General features: G+C 43.0%; 1 protein-coding gene across 1 annotated transcript in view; it reads right to left on the reverse strand.

Annotated features, from left to right (window-relative positions):
- Positions 1 to 1,707: 1,707 nt before the first annotated feature.
- pcsk1nl (proprotein convertase subtilisin/kexin type 1 inhibitor, like) overlaps positions 1,708 to 16,016 on the reverse strand; it is a gene marked incomplete at its 3' end in the record, with an annotated part of 26,956 nt that continues 12,647 nt past the window's right edge. Inside the window, exons 2-5 of the mRNA XM_084333406.1 lie at positions 15,174 to 15,447; positions 4,194 to 4,386; positions 3,849 to 4,031; positions 1,708 to 2,119 (exon numbers count right to left, since the gene is read on the reverse strand). Coding sequence (XP_084189532.1) covers positions 1,708 to 2,119; positions 3,849 to 4,031; positions 4,194 to 4,386; positions 15,174 to 15,327 — 942 coding nt within the window. The 5' untranslated portion in view covers positions 15,328 to 15,447. The remainder of the gene's footprint in view (positions 2,120 to 3,848; positions 4,032 to 4,193; positions 4,387 to 15,173; positions 15,448 to 16,016) is intronic.

Consider the following 16,016-nt stretch of genomic DNA (forward strand, 5'->3'; position numbering starts at 1 on the left):
GTGGACATAACAATGCATGGCAATATACCCAATGCTTAATGCATATTGTCAGTCAAAACAGTTAACATTTGTAATAATCACTCAAATAAATAAACCACTGTCTGCTGTCTCACAAGTCTCTCCGCTCATGGAATGACATGTCCGTATCAATAGTCTATGAACACTACGCAAAGTGGGCAACATGTTGTTGGCACAATTTGGAAATGCACAAATATGAAACATGAATCTTTTGGATAACGCTAAGCTAACGCACTGTTTGCGGTAACAAGTGTAATATCCATTATCCACAGCTTCCAGCTTTCTGCAACAAACTCACGCCTCACAGGATTTCAGAGAGAGATTTTAAAGCAAATTTTCTGTTTCATTGGAACACAACAGGCACTTTTGGTGGACGTATTTGGTGGTTACAACATATATATTTTTCTTTTTTAATTCAATCGAGCACCCTCAAAAACCATTCGAGTTCAGCTGAAACGGAGAGTACTTGCAGTAATCGATTACTCACGCCATTTCTAATTTATAGACATGCTACTTTCCTCACAGTTACATAAGTATATATACAGTATATAACGTTAACTCATGTTGTAGTTCTGAATAAAATAATGTTAATAGTTTATAGTAGAAAATAATACATTTCTGTTTTGGTTTATGAACTACAGGATGGTTGAAATATTCGGTTATACTTTTATTTAAAAAAAATAATAGTTTTTTGTAATAGTCTATGACAGATATAATACATTTCTGCTTTTGTTTAAAAATGTGATGAGCTATACTGACTGGATGCAAAAATCTGTTGTATAAGAGGACTTGATTGTGTTACTATACAGTACATCACATGCCAGCTAATATCTGGGTTCAGGTCTTATTCAGGATAAGGTGTTTATGCACATTAATATTCTAGATACTAACTAGTAACAGGATCAGTATCGCAGCTAATATCAGCATGTCTCAGCTAGCCAGCCCAGGATATGAACTTATCCAGGTTAATATCAGCATGTCTCAGCTAGCCAGCCCAGGATATGAACTTATCCAGGTTAATATCAGCATGTCTCAGCTAGCCAGCCCAGGATATGAACTTATCCAGGTTAATATCAGCATGTCTCAACTAGCCAGCCCAGGATATGAACGTATCCAGGTTAATATCAGCATGTCTCAGCTAGCCAGGATATGAACTTATCCAGGTTAATATCAGCATGTCTCAACTAGCCAGGATATGAACTTATCCATGTTAATATCATCATGTCTCAGCTAGCCAGGATATGAACTTATCTCAGTTATTGTAAAAAGGATATTGGGTAATTTTTTTTTTTATACGTATCCAAATTATTTTTGAATGTTAATAAACTAATAAATAAAGGTAAACACACTCATTGTTAAACCATGTTATTAGAATGACATCAAAAACAAACATCAGCACTACAATGGACAAGCTGTAACTACTGAAGTACTGCACAGACATCATGTGGTACATGATATATAAAGCATTGAAAGTTGAATAATAGAATATAGAGCCATTAGAGTGAATGCAGGTCAACTGTCACTGTGCAATGTTAAAACAATGGACCATTACTGCTCTCTCTCTCTCTCTCTCTCTCTCTCTCTCTCTCTCTCTCTCTCTCTCTCTCTCTCTCTCTCTCTCTCTCTCTCTCTCTCTCTCTCTCTCTCCCTCCCTCCCTCCCTCTCCCTCTCCCTCCCCTCTCTCTCTCTTTACTGATCTATATACTGTAGAAGATAGTGAACCAACAGTCTGGGGTTGTAGTTCACTGCAGCTCTCCTCCGGCGCCTATGATTCCCATGATTCAGTTCATCTGTTGCCATGGTATCAATGCGTTTCATCCTCTGCAGGCCTATAGCTTGTTGCTTAGATGGAAGGGTGTTTCTATAGCCTTCCTCTTCTCTCTCTCTCCAGCCCTCTTCCTCCTCCCCCAGCCTTTTCACTCTCAGCAAGGGGGGGTCGCTGCTAGGAGATGGGGGAACATCGTCAAGGGAGCGGCTTGGAGCTCTAGCCATTCCCCCTCCTGTTGTGACAGACAGATCTCTCCTCAAACGGCGACCAGAGGAGGGAGCGATTGCGGTGTTGCCAGGGCTGATGCTTGACAGTATCTTAGCAACCAGGTATCTATGGAAACAGAGAAGATACTCCCCATCTAACCATTTGTAGCACGCAGATTTCAGCAAAGATAGTGGATATATAAAAGATAGTAGATATATAAATATATAAAAGATAGTGGATATAAATATATAAAAGATAGTACATATATACATATATAAAAGATAGTATATATATATAAATATATGGGCCTAACTTGATGAAACACCAGTGAAGGGGGGGTGCCCACTTCATAACCCTGGTGATATGCTGGCTCTCGCTGCCTATCGATCTACACGCTGGGTTGTGATGGCCATTGGGTTTCTTCATTGAGCATTTATCCTTATCATTAGGATAAGTATCTTGTTTTATTATAAATAAAACATAATGGATATACATATATAAAAGATAGTAGATATATAAATATATAAAATATAGTAGATATATAAAAGATAGCATATATATAAATATATAAAATATAGTAGATATATAAAAGATAGTGGATATAAATATATAAAAGATAGATATATACAACATATATAAAGCATAGCAGATTTATAAATATATAAAAGATAGCATATATATAAAAGATAGTAGATATGTAAAAGATAGTAGATATAAATATATAAAACATAGTGGGTATTAATATATAAACTATAGTAGATATATAAATATATAAACAATAGTGGATATTAGGGGTGTAAAGGTACACGTATCCGTACCGAACCGTTTCAGTGTGTACCATACCGTAGCGAACGGCTGTGTACCGAACGAATACAATGGTATGTTAACCACTAACGACCGCCCACCGGGGGCTGTTGTTTTCACAATCTAATCTAATAATTATTATATCTATTTTTTTTTTACAAGTCGATTATTAATTTCAATATAGAATATTAGTTGACAGCCCTACAAGTACAATTAGTTACTGCACACTACATCAACCCTGAGTGGAACATGGAAAGCCAAACTTTCCCCCACTGTACCGAAAACCTGTACCGAATCTTGACCGTACCGTGGTTTTGGTGTACCGTTACACCCCTAGTAAAAGATAGTAGATATATAAAAGATAGCAGATATATAAAAGATAGTGGACATAATTATATAAACAATAGTGGATATAAATATATAAAATATAGTAGGTATTAATATATAAAAGATAGTGGATATATAAATATATAAAATATAGTGGATATAAATATATAAAAGGTAGTGGATATAAATATATAAAAAATAAGGGATATAAAAGATAGTAGTAATAATAATAATAATAATAATAGCTTAATTTTATATAGCGCGTTTCAAAAGACCCAAGTTCGCTTTACATAGGGGGGGGGGAAATAACAAAAGTAACAAATATAGTGGACAGACACAACATACAAAGTGAGAAATTAGTATATAAATATATAAAATATAGTATATATAAACATAGTGGATATATATAAAAGATGTGGCTATATACATATATGAAATATGGTTGCTATATACATATATGAAATATGGTAGATATATAAATATATAAAAGATAGTAGTTATATAAATATATAAAAGATAGTAGATATATAAATATATAAAACATAGTGGATATAAATATATAAAAGATAGTAGATATATAAAGATAGTGGATATATAAATATAAAAAAGATAGTACAGGCATACAAGAGGCAGCTCTGTGTAGGAGTGTGTTTCAGGCTGTATGATATACAGGCATAGAGGCAGGAGTGTGAACGATTATTCATAGAACTCTGTCATTCCTCACCTCAAAGTGTCCTGGTCTGTCACTTTGCCCACTCCTGATCCTGATCCTGATCTTGGTGCCAGAGCTCCTCCAGATCTTACAGACAACCCTGCTCCTGCTCCAGGTCTCTGTGCCAGTCCAGCTTGCTGCAGCTTCTCCAGCCTCAACCGATCCAACAAAACCTGAGCCAACTGGGGCTCCATCCTGGAATCACCATCATCATCATCATCATCATCATCATCATCATCATCATCATCATCATCATCATCATCATCAGCATCATCATCATCATCATCATCATCATCATCATCATCATCTTCATATTTCTGAGGCAGTTTGAGGTATATTTGTTACATGTCATCTGACCTGTCCTCTGGGAGGCCCCACCAGGCAGCCTGGGTCTTTCCTGTGCTCAGCCCTGTGTCGTCATAATCTGGAGGAATCAGCTCCTGCTCCTCTTCCTCAGCTTCTTCCTCCTCCATCACGCCCACATCGCCCGGATTGACCAATCCCGCGCTCTCAGCTTCGTTCAATAGTCTGAACAAACCAGCCAGGTAGTCTGTTTAGAAAAGATGAATGACTTGTTTTTAAAAACCTGTTTATAGTAACATGCAGGACAAACACATGAAACAGTCTTATTTCCAACTGGGGTGCTGATGCTCTTCAGGATCTCATGAAAGGAGAGGGTTAAAAACCATCGCCATATACACTGCATTGCTATAATCATGCCATGGTAAATTTCTTAACCTCTTAACAGGCACCCCCAAAAGTGGCCATTTTAGTTTTCGTTTTTGAGGACTGCATTCTTTTTTTGCAAACCAAAATACTATACTTTATACTTATAGCACATGCATGAGCCTGGTCTCTTTTGAAAGATAATATTCTTTCAATTCACTTTTAGTGCTAATGAAATAGAGAAACATAGGTCTGAACTTGAGTTGAACTTGAACTTATGTACTCAGGTTTTTCTGTAGTAGTTGCAATATCCTAAAGTGTATTTCCAAAAAAGTTGGTATATCCATAGCCTGAAGTCTTGTTTAGTACATGTCCAAATTTCATAAAAGTCTGTTCAGAAATGAGTGATATAGAGTGATAGAGTTTCAAAAAAACTCTCATTCAATCAATCAATCAATCAATCAGCACAGTGATTGATTGAATGGAAATTGTATTAACAGATTGCAGAATGGGTACAATACAGTACGGCTCAATACACACAATTGTTAAGGGGATGCAGACCAGAGAAGGTCTTTCGTCTTGTTTACATCAGGATCCCCCATTTTCAATTCATAATGAATTGTAAGTAAGGGTGCAACTTGCTCTGTGCAATCCATTCTTTGTGGATCTAGCCCCAGGGCCCTCATTTATCAATGTTGCGTACGCACAGATATGTGCGTAACCCGTGCGTACGATCATTTCTAAGCAAAGTGTGGGACTTATCAATTTGAACGTGTGCTTGACTTTGTGCATATATCTACGCTCAGCTCAGACCATGCGTACCTGGCGCCCGGCGGTAGAATATGGAGACTGCAGACGGACGGCATTATGCTTTCATCAGTTTCATGCATTAGTTTCAACGCGTAAATAAGCTTCCGTGCATTAGTTTCAACACTGGCGCGTGTTCTGTATGAACCGTAATTCATTATAGTTCATTGTAAAATAGCGACAGTACAAGAGGTTGGCCTGCTTGTTTGGCACGGGGGGGCAGACACAGAACACCCACCTCCAAACGTGATTAAATATTGTTTCAAATAAAAAGCGAAATACTATTATTTTGTGTGTCATGTTTCCAAATAAGATTGGTCACAACGAAATGCTTTCTACTTCAATTTGTTGGTTAGAATAGATGACCTCTGTTGAAACTTCACTGAGACTAAGCCAGTCTATTTGTGAGCTCCCGCACAGACGTGATAATAATAATAATAATAGCTTAATTTTATATAGCGCCTTTCAAGAGACCCAAGGTCGCTTTACATAGATAGGGGGGGGAAATAACAAAGTAACAAACATAGTGGACAGACACAACATAAATATGATGATGGAATTCAAGTTCGCGTTTTTATTGATCACATAGGCATGCTATACATATAGTGTTACAAAGGATCAGATTAAACCGAATATATATATTTATTGATTGATATATATTGCATAGTATTTGTATATCGTTTGATATCCCTTGTATATTCCTTGTACATATACACGGAATATCCCTTTAGCCCAGACCATAATATTTCATTCTCCTATTGGACAGCGGTCCACAGGCGCCAGAGCCGTGCCTCCAGAGTCAGGTTCAAAGTCACCGTCAAGACATGTCTGTGCATGCCCGGCCTTGCCCAGGACTACGAGACAGAGATGAGGTTGGCACTAGTTTGTTCGCCGTGCATATAAATATGGCGCAGGTGAATACAGAAGCACTTAGTCAGAAGTCTAGAGTTACCCAATAAGTTGAAGCCTCACCCACGATACTCCGTGCGGTGAAGTATGGCCTGTTTGGCCCCAAAATAGAGCATTGAGACCGCGTGCGAATTAATAACTGAATTGTCAGAGTTTGGCGCTATACCGTCGAGTGCGACATATTTCTATTAAGTCAGTAATAGTCTATTTGTGTATAGTGTATCGTGCGGCTAAAGTTCTACAGTGACCAGCATCACCAACGCTTCCTCGTACCAGCTAGAGTGCTTATCCAGGCTGGGCTGCTTTCATGGCGCTTTCACCCGAGGAGACCTAGACGAGAACCGTGTGGACATGTACACTGGATTAATCTACCCGACGACTGCATAGCCCTTTGCGGCTGGATTATATTTGTTTTGGTCCTGTGATTTATGGAGCGGAGAATCGCCGACGCCTACACGTGTGGGATTTACCCTGAGGAGACCAGTCGAGTCGGCGCCTCAGAGAGCCTGAGGCCGGCTAGCTTTCTTCACTGTGGAGCTACAGTCTACGGAGAACAGCTGTATTCGTCTGTGGATCAAGAGGCTATTGCACCGTCTCCTGTACTTGGAGTCTCCTTAGTCATCGTTGACCAGACTCTCTACTACCGACAGATCCTCCACCCCTGCTGGCTTACAACCGGGGGGACCCTTCCAGTATCTCCCGCTATATATTACTAGTGTACCATAGATATAATTCCCTAAGATTCAGGTTGTATAATTACCTCCTGCGTAACCAGAGAATGGACATTCATTGTTGATTTGCCTACGCACATTCCTTTGCCTTACAAGTGCATTCAAAGTATAATAGAGAAGTATTATGTACCTTTTGCTGCAATAAATACTTAAAGACAACTTTGTGTAGAACCGGTTCATTGTGGGAAGTGTTCATTATATTTAGATATCATGTACTGTATGGCCAGTAATTAAAGTACATAAAGCGGTAGTGGTTTAATGATACCATACTTATCAATACAGTCAGGGAATTGTACCCCTCAGTTACAATTGGTCCTTCGAGCCGGAGGGTAACTAGCGTAATATTAATATAGTGGTATTAATATTGACATGGCCTATGATGAACACTCCACAAAACGGTTCTCCTAAAGTAGATCGCCCGCAGCGTAGACGGCAGACACCTCAGTACTTAGAGGATTACGTTGCCAATATACTACCTAGCTTTCTACAGACGGTAAACACGGAAAAAGTAGATAGTAAAATTATGTCCGACCCTATCGACCAGGCTACCCCGCCAATAGAGGCCCTAGTGGGTTCTAACGTAACTGACCAAGCTCACGGTAGGGACCAGGAGGGACCCGACATGACTTTACCCCCCGCCAAGACCGAAGAAGTAGTCCCCGGAGAGCTCCAGGATAAAGACAGCTCTCCAGGGATGGAACTCTACCCGCTACAAGAAGAGGAGAGCACCCCGGAGATGGATCTCCAGGACTCGCCACAGGAGAACAGATCTCCAACGAGTACTGCCAGGAGCGGATCACCTCAACCAGCGTCTTCCCCCAGCGAGGCGGACAAGATGCTGGCACAGGCATTCCTCGCCAGCCTAGCAGCCTCAACAGAGCGCGATCGACTCCAAGCACAGACGCTTAGTGAGCGCGAACATTCTTCCATGGAAAGAGAACGCCTTCAAGCGCAGCAACGGAGCGACGAAGATCGTATACGTCTAGAGATTAGACGCCTTCAGACGGAAGAGAATATGGTAAGGGACCGGGCCGAAGCCCAGCGCGCCGCCGCCGAAGCCCAGCGCGCCGCTGCCGGTGCCCAAAGAGAAGCAGAGCGCGACCTCGCTCTCACCAAGCGCGAAGCCGAGCGCGACCGATTACAAGCGCAGATAATGGAGCAGCTGATCACCAGGGCAACACCCCCTCCCTCCGCACGGGGTTCCAGGGCCTCGTCAAGACAAGGGTCAAGGGCACCCTCCCCTACCCGATCAAGCGACCCTGAGCCCGACCACCAGAGAGAGCCTATACCCCCCTCCGAACCCCTTCCCCGACCGGTCCAAGTGAGACCCAGCTACAAGGAAGAAACGGTCTACTCCACGTCAGACTCCACGACAGTACTCACATGGATCCGGTCTGATTCGTGCAGATACAAGGTCTTCGTGGGAGTCAGAGTCACAGAGATTCAAGATTTAACAGAAGTAGCAAGCTGGAGGTATGTGGACACAAAACACAACCCAGCTGACGTCATCACCCAGGGAATGTCCCTGGATGACCTCACCCGTCACAACCTATACAGTGACGGGCCAGAGTTCCTCAAGCTCCCGGAAGAAGAGTGGCCTACACCCACCCCACGGGAAGCGAGTAAAGAGGAGGCCGAAAACAAGAAATCTATGTTCTGTGGATTGAACACACTCGTCTCCACAGACCCCGACATAGACGATTGCCTCACCCTAGAGAGTGCGCAGCTAAAGACATTCCTGTGGCACCACCCAGAGGTTCAGCTCACTACTGACATTACAGCAGCTGACTACGAAGAAGCAGAACTTCTTCTACTACAACGAGCCCAGAGAGACTCGTTCCCCGATGAGCTAGACTGTCTACAGGGAGCAAAGCCCGTCCCATCAGACAGCAGACTGCTCCACCTAGCCCCCGAGAGCGACGCCCATGGTCTCATCAGAGTGGGTGGTCGTCTGCGGAGAGCTCCAGACTTACCGGATGACGTCAAGTACCCGATAGTCTTAAACAGCCGACACAAGGTCACAGAGCTGATCATAAAGAAATACGACGAGGATGTGCATCACGCCGGGGCAGAGAGAGTCTTCGCGGAGATCAGACGTCGTTATTGGATACTGCAAGGGAGAGAAGCAGTGCGGCGCTTCCAGCGAACCTGTCTAGACTGTCGTAAGTGGCGAGCGCAGCCCAGTATACCCCGGATGGCTGACCTACCTCCCTGTCGCCTCCGACTCGGCGACAAGCCTTTTCACTCCACCGGTATGGACTGTTTCGGCCCGCTGTATATAAAGAAAGGAAGAGGAACCGAGAAGCGGTGGGGTATTGTATTCAAATGCATGACCACCCGAGCAATGCATATAGAACTCCTTCCAACCATGAGCACAGACTCATTCCTTATGGCCTTCCGAAGATTCACATCGCGGAAAGGCAAACCGTCTATATTATTGTCTGATCACGGGACAAACTTCAAAGGCGGAGAAAGAGAGCTGAGAGAGAGCTTCCAAGCTATGGGCCCAGAACTTAAGACCCACCTCGCTCCATCCCAGATTGACTTCCAGTTTAATCCCCCGAACGCACCTCACTTCGGTGGAACTTGGGAACGAGAAGTACGTTCAATAAAGACAGCCCTGTACGCCGTGCTTGGGGCCCAGACCGTGGCGGAAGAAGTCCTAATGACAGTCCTCACGGAGATCGAGGGAGTATTGAACTCAAAGCCCCTCGGTTACGTCTCAAGTGATGTAGCAGATGTCGACCCAGTCACCCCCAACACACTCTTGATGGGGCGGCTGGACCCCGCGCTACCACAGACAATGTACAGGCCTGAAGAAGCGAACGGCCGAAGAATGTGGAGGTACAGTCAAGTATTGGCTGACAAGTTTTGGAACAGCTTCCTACTCCACTATCTACCGTCTCTACAGACCCGCCAGAAATGGGTGAAAGAGAGAGACAATTTGACAGAAGGAACAGTCGTCATGATTATCGACCAGTCACTACCCCGAGCTATGTGGCCGGCTGGCCGCGTAAGCAAAGTGATCACCGGTGCCGACGGAAAGGTCCGAGCAGCCGAAGTGCTCGTCCAAGGACGGATCTACACCCGACCCGTGGCGAGGCTAATAGAACTGCCAAGGCTCCCCGATACTATCGATGACGACCATGACCCCATGACTTTGTGAACTGCCCGACCCCTCACAACAGACATTGAGTAGTGGACAGTGCGGTTAATCTGTCTCTGCTTAGCTAATTAGGTGGGACTAATTAGGAGGCGGCTGTTACAAAGGATCAGATTAAACCGAATATATATATTTATTGATTGATATATATTGCATAGTATTTGTATATCGTTTGATATCCCTTGTATATTCCTTGTACATATACACGGAATATCCCTTTAGCCCAGACCATAATATTTCATTCTCCTATTGGACAGCGGTCCACAGGCGCCAGAGCCGTGCCTCCAGAGTCAGGTTCAAAGTCACCGTCAAGACATGTCTGTGCATGCCCGGCCTTGCCCAGGACTACGAGACAGAGATGAGGTTGGCACTAGTTTGTTCGCCGTGCATATAAATATGGCGCAGGTGAATACAGAAGCACTTAGTCAGAAGTCTAGAGTTACCCAATAAGTTGAAGCCTCACCCACGATACTCCGTGCGGTGAAGTATGGCCTGTTTGGCCCCAAAATAGAGCATTGAGACCTCGTGCGAATTAATAACTGAATTGTCAGAGTTTGGCGCTATACCGTCGAGTGCGACATATTTCTATTAAGTCAGTAATAGTCTATTTGTGTATAGTGTATCGTGCGGCTAAAGTTCTACAGTGACCAGCATCACCAACGCTTCCTCGTACCAGCTAGAGTGCTTATCCAGGCTGGGCTGCTTTCATGGCGCTTTCACCCGAGGAGACCTAGACGAGAACCGTGTGGACATGTACACTGGATTAATCTACCCGACGACTGCATAGCCCTTTGCGGCTGGATTATATTTGTTTTGGTCCTGTGATTTATGGAGCGAAGAATCGCCGACGCCTACACGTGTGGGATTTACCCTGAGGAGACCAGTCGAGTCGGCGCCTCAGAGAGCCTGAGGCCGACTAGCTTTCTTCACTGTGGAGCTACAGTCTACGGAGAACAGCTGTATTCGTCTGTGGATCAAGAGGCTATTGCACCGGCTCCTGTACCTGGAGTCTCCTTAGTCATCGTTGACCAGACGTTCTACTACCGACAGATCTTCTACCCCTGCTGGCTTACAACCAGGGGGACCCTTCCAGTATCTCCCGCTATATTACTAGTGTACCATAGATATAATTCCCTAAGATTCAGGTTGTATAATTACCTCCTGCGTAACCAGAGAATGGACATTCATTGTTGATTTGCCTACGCACATTCCTTTGCCTTACAAGTGCATTCAAAAAATAATGTAAAGTATATTATGTACCCTTTGCTCCATTAAATACTTGATTATACCTTTGTGTGGAACCGATTTCATTGTGGGAAGTGTTCATCATATTCATATATCGTGTACTGTATGGCCAGTAATTAAAGTACATAAAGCGGTAGTGGTTTAATGATACCATACTTATCAATACAGTCAGGGAATTGTACCCCTCAGTTACACTATGCATATATAATTTATATAGGCTATACCTAATACCGACAACAAAATAGATTGTATGCCTCTACAAATCATATTATAACCTGTAGCCAATCGAACGAAACGAATAAAGGCATTCATATTCCAGCATGGTTATAATGACATTGACAGTTTGACACCAACGCCAAACAGTGGTTAACGGTCTTTATTAGTATTTTGAGCTGTCCAGGCAGAATTGCAGCAATGGTCTTAGAGAGTCGTTGATATCTGACATCACCGTGTACAAGTCCGACAGCCTGTCACGTATTCCTCCCATAACGCGCGTTGTCTTCTTGGTTCGACAGCGCATTAAATTATTTGCTTAGACCTCCGTGAACAATCTCCCTCTCAGTGAAGTTTCACAGAGTTCGCTCGGGTTAGACCATTATTTCACATCCCATGGGGGTGTTTCATTACCAAATATGGATAATCATGCACGAGCATTGACGGTAAGAACAAATGGTATTTATCAACATGGAGGAGCTCAGGACCCGTGTACGCACGGTTGATAAATCCCCATTTTTCTGCGCGTACACACATTCTAAATTCCATGCGTAGGAACGGAAATAGAACACTTTCTACGCATTGTTGATAAATGAGGGCCCAGGTGTTTAATCAAAGATCCCTGTTTTCTAGTCTTGCACAAGGACCAATCAGCATGGGTATGGGTGGGTTAATTTTCCATTGATGGGGATTTGATTGGCTGTTTTTAAATAAAGTGCGGCCGCAGAATTAATAATGTTAACGTTAGTTTGGCCAGAGAAACTAATATACTAATTAAAATAGTTGGACCTGCGAGATTTGTACTTTGTAGGTCTGCATTTTAATGAAGTACAATTACTCAAGTACTTTACACCCCTGTGTACTTGTGCTGACAATACATTTTAATCTAATCAGATTTGCTGCCCCCGTCCACCAGCACTGCCTGACATATTACTGAAGTGATGTGTTTTAGTTCTTGAGAGAAATTGTAAACTGTATCTAATAATAGTGACAACATCAAGTAAATCAAATCCATGTTTAAAGGCTTTATTCATCCTACATCTGTGCAATAAATCGCTGTCGGACTTGGACAGCCATCTGTTGTCCGGGCAAAATGTGCAGTGGAATGGGCAACGCTGGTGGACGGGGCAGCGCTGGTAGACGGGGGCAGTGCTGGTGGACGGGGGGGGGGGGGGGGGGCTGAGGGGAACCACTGGTGGGTGGGGGGCAGCCCGATGCTGGACAGCCAGGAGAGGGTCGCTAACAGCCAGGGCCCTCATTTATCAATAACTCGTAGAAAGTGTTCTATTTTCATTCCTAAGCACAGAATTTAGAATGTCTCTATGCACAGAAAAATCGGCATTTATCAACCGTGCGTGCACAGGTCTTACGCACACTCCGTGTTGATAAATACCAATCTTCTTACCGTCTATGCTCATGCATGATTGTAAGCATTTGCATACAGAACCGCCACTAATTAACCATATATGGTAATGAAACACCACCATGAAATGTGAAATAATGGACTAAGCGAACTATGAGAAGTGAGAGTGAGATTGATCACAGAGGTCTAACCAACAAACTGAACGTATACAGCATTTTCTGTGAACAATCTTATTTGGAAACATGACACACAGAATAATAGTATTTAGCTTTTTATTTTAAACAATATTTAATCGCGTTTGGAGGTGGGTGTTCTACATCTGCCCCCCTGTGCCAAACAAGCAGGCCAACTGCGCTCTAATGGCTCTTGTGCGGTGCGTGAGCCCGTTATAATTGCGCTCCTGTTGGATCGTTCAGAGTCATTAACTATGGCTTCAGTGGATAACCCCGATCACCTGCATTTAAGTGATATCTTAATTACAGATGCCCCAGTAATAACATTACAATTGAATTAAATAAAATGAGGCCTGAATGGGTAACGCTCACCAATAAGCCAGCCGTCTTCAACAGCGTCTCCATGGACACGAAGGCCCAGCAGATTATCTGTACATTGACTGAGTAGAATCTCTTTCTATTCACATAACTGAATTTGTTGATTGATGGAGCTTTGACAGCTATACATGGGTACACATTATATTGCTCCGATGGGAAATGCCCAAGCGATCTCCAATCTCACAATGAGAAGAATCCCAGGGTGGAGAGGACTTGATATGTGCACGTGATGGCATTCGTGCGCATTGTTTCATGCTCCAATTTGTGTCCCGGGTAGCGGACTCTACTCTCTCGGCAAATAGACTGTCATATCCGTGACAAGTCTTCCGATAAAGCAAGATTATCCATGCTGCATTCATTCGGAAAGACATATTCTAAATGCGATTTATAGGGTTTGACAATAATTACACCCATGTCTCTATTTTACAATTAAATATATTGAATTACGGGTATGAACACGTCAGTGTTGAAACTAATGCATGAAAGTTTATTTCTGCGTCTGTTGCAGTCTTCATATTGTACCGCTTGGTGACATGTACCCACGGTCTGAGCTGTGCGTAGATATACGCACAATCTCAAGCACACGTTAATTTAGATAAATCCCACACTTTGCTTAGAAATGATCATATGCACGGTTTACGCTCATATCTGTGCGTACGTAGCATTGATAAATGAGGGCCCAGGAGAGGTTCGCTAACAGCCAGAGGACCGTGTTGGTGATGGAAGTCCTTGTTGGAATGTTTCTTCACTGGCTCTTACAATGTATACAATAAGCAATGTAATCTTTTTTTAATAAAACCAACAATAAATAATATCATGGAGAACATAGCCAAACCTTGTTTATTTATTTATTTTCAGACATGGTTCGTTGAGTCATGACTATATATGTAAAACGTGATTGTTAATGATTTTGAACAACAGTTGAAATTTATTATCATTATAATTATTTAATTCCGTGGATGTCTGTAGGATCGAAGTGACACAATCCCCAAGGACTTCTCCCACAGACAGCTGTTATAAACTCAGGTACTGTACATGCCAATACATCGAGACATTAATTCCACGGATGTCTGTAGGATCGAAGTGACACAATCCCCAAGGACTTCTCCCACAGACAGCTGTTATAAACTCAGGTACATGCCAATACATCGAGACATAGTCGTATTTATTATCATTATAATTATTTAATTCCACGGATGTCTGTAGAATCGAAGTGACACAATCCCCAAGGATAGTTTTTGAAAACATGGGTGCACTGCACACCGGTCTGTCTGACTTACGTCCAACTTACGACTGCCTTTTCGAGTTCGTAAATCCTACATAAATCCTACAACGAATTTACAATATGTCTACATCTTAGCATCACATAGGTTTGCCTGTTGTTAGAGTGAGCACCACCCACTGTATTGATGGGTGCTTAGCTCCTGTCAAGGGAGGCGGCTTATTTCTTTTTGTATTTCATTCGGTGCCACTGTACAATGCTAAGCTAACATCATATCAAGCTGACATAATATGCGGTGCAAATGGTTATAATTTCAGGATGGTCTGTATAACAGATTACAACGTTAACCTTTTGAAATAGACATTTTTACTTTATATATGATTAGTTTAGACCCACAAGTAGGTCATAATTTTGTGTGCAAGCGAAGCGCATTGGTGCCACACCAGAACAGCATGAAGATAATTCACCTGCTTCCTCTTCCTGTTCTTGTTGTTGTTGCCGCCTTTGGTCGCTTTCCACCAATCGCTGTAGGGCCTGGCCCAAGCCATGTCCCCTCCACTCGTCTGGTTGGTAGTATAGGTCGTTGTTCCCGCCTCCCCGGGCGGTAGGATATGACATCATCTGGGCTTCATAAGGCAGTGAATCGCGGAGGTCCCGGCGCAGACGCCTGGCCCCTCCTACTGAGAGATCAAGGCCACGCCCACCACGGTCACCATGCCCACCATGGCCTGCAGACAGAGACTGAAGAGGGGGGGTTATTGGCCACATCTTCCTCCGTGTCATAGTCGGTCGTAACTCACAAAAATATAAAGGCTGTCAATCTATTAAAATATTTAATCTGATTAATCGCATGATTGTCCATAGTTAATCGTGATTAACTCATTCAGCACCAGCGTGTATGTCCATCCCTGCTGTCAATGGGCCACACTTTAAAAGATAGGCATTTTCATGGTGCGTCACAATGTTTGCAGAGCTATATCTATATTATAGCTATCGAGACAATACTATGGCTCATTTTACAGTCTCTATCTCTCGTCCAACATGTAAAAAAGAGGAAAATTTTTTCATGTATACGTTCGCGTGTTATCCCGTGGTGAATATTGTATAGTTTCAGAGTGATCCGGGCTAATTCCTGGAAGCTGAGTTATGGAGCGCTATGTGCATTTTGCGAAAGTCGTTCGCGTTGCTTGCCTGGACACGATACTATTTCCAAATCAAAGGTATCATCAAATATAATAGGTATTATGTTTCATCATGAAGGCATCAAAGGGGGGGGGGGTAGTTTTGTGATGCTCTGATCGCCAGCAACG

This window comes from Notolepis coatsorum (genome assembly GCF_963971535.1).
Source record: "Notolepis coatsorum genome assembly, chromosome: 17".
NCBI lineage: Eukaryota > Metazoa > Chordata > Actinopteri > Aulopiformes > Paralepididae > Notolepis > Notolepis coatsorum.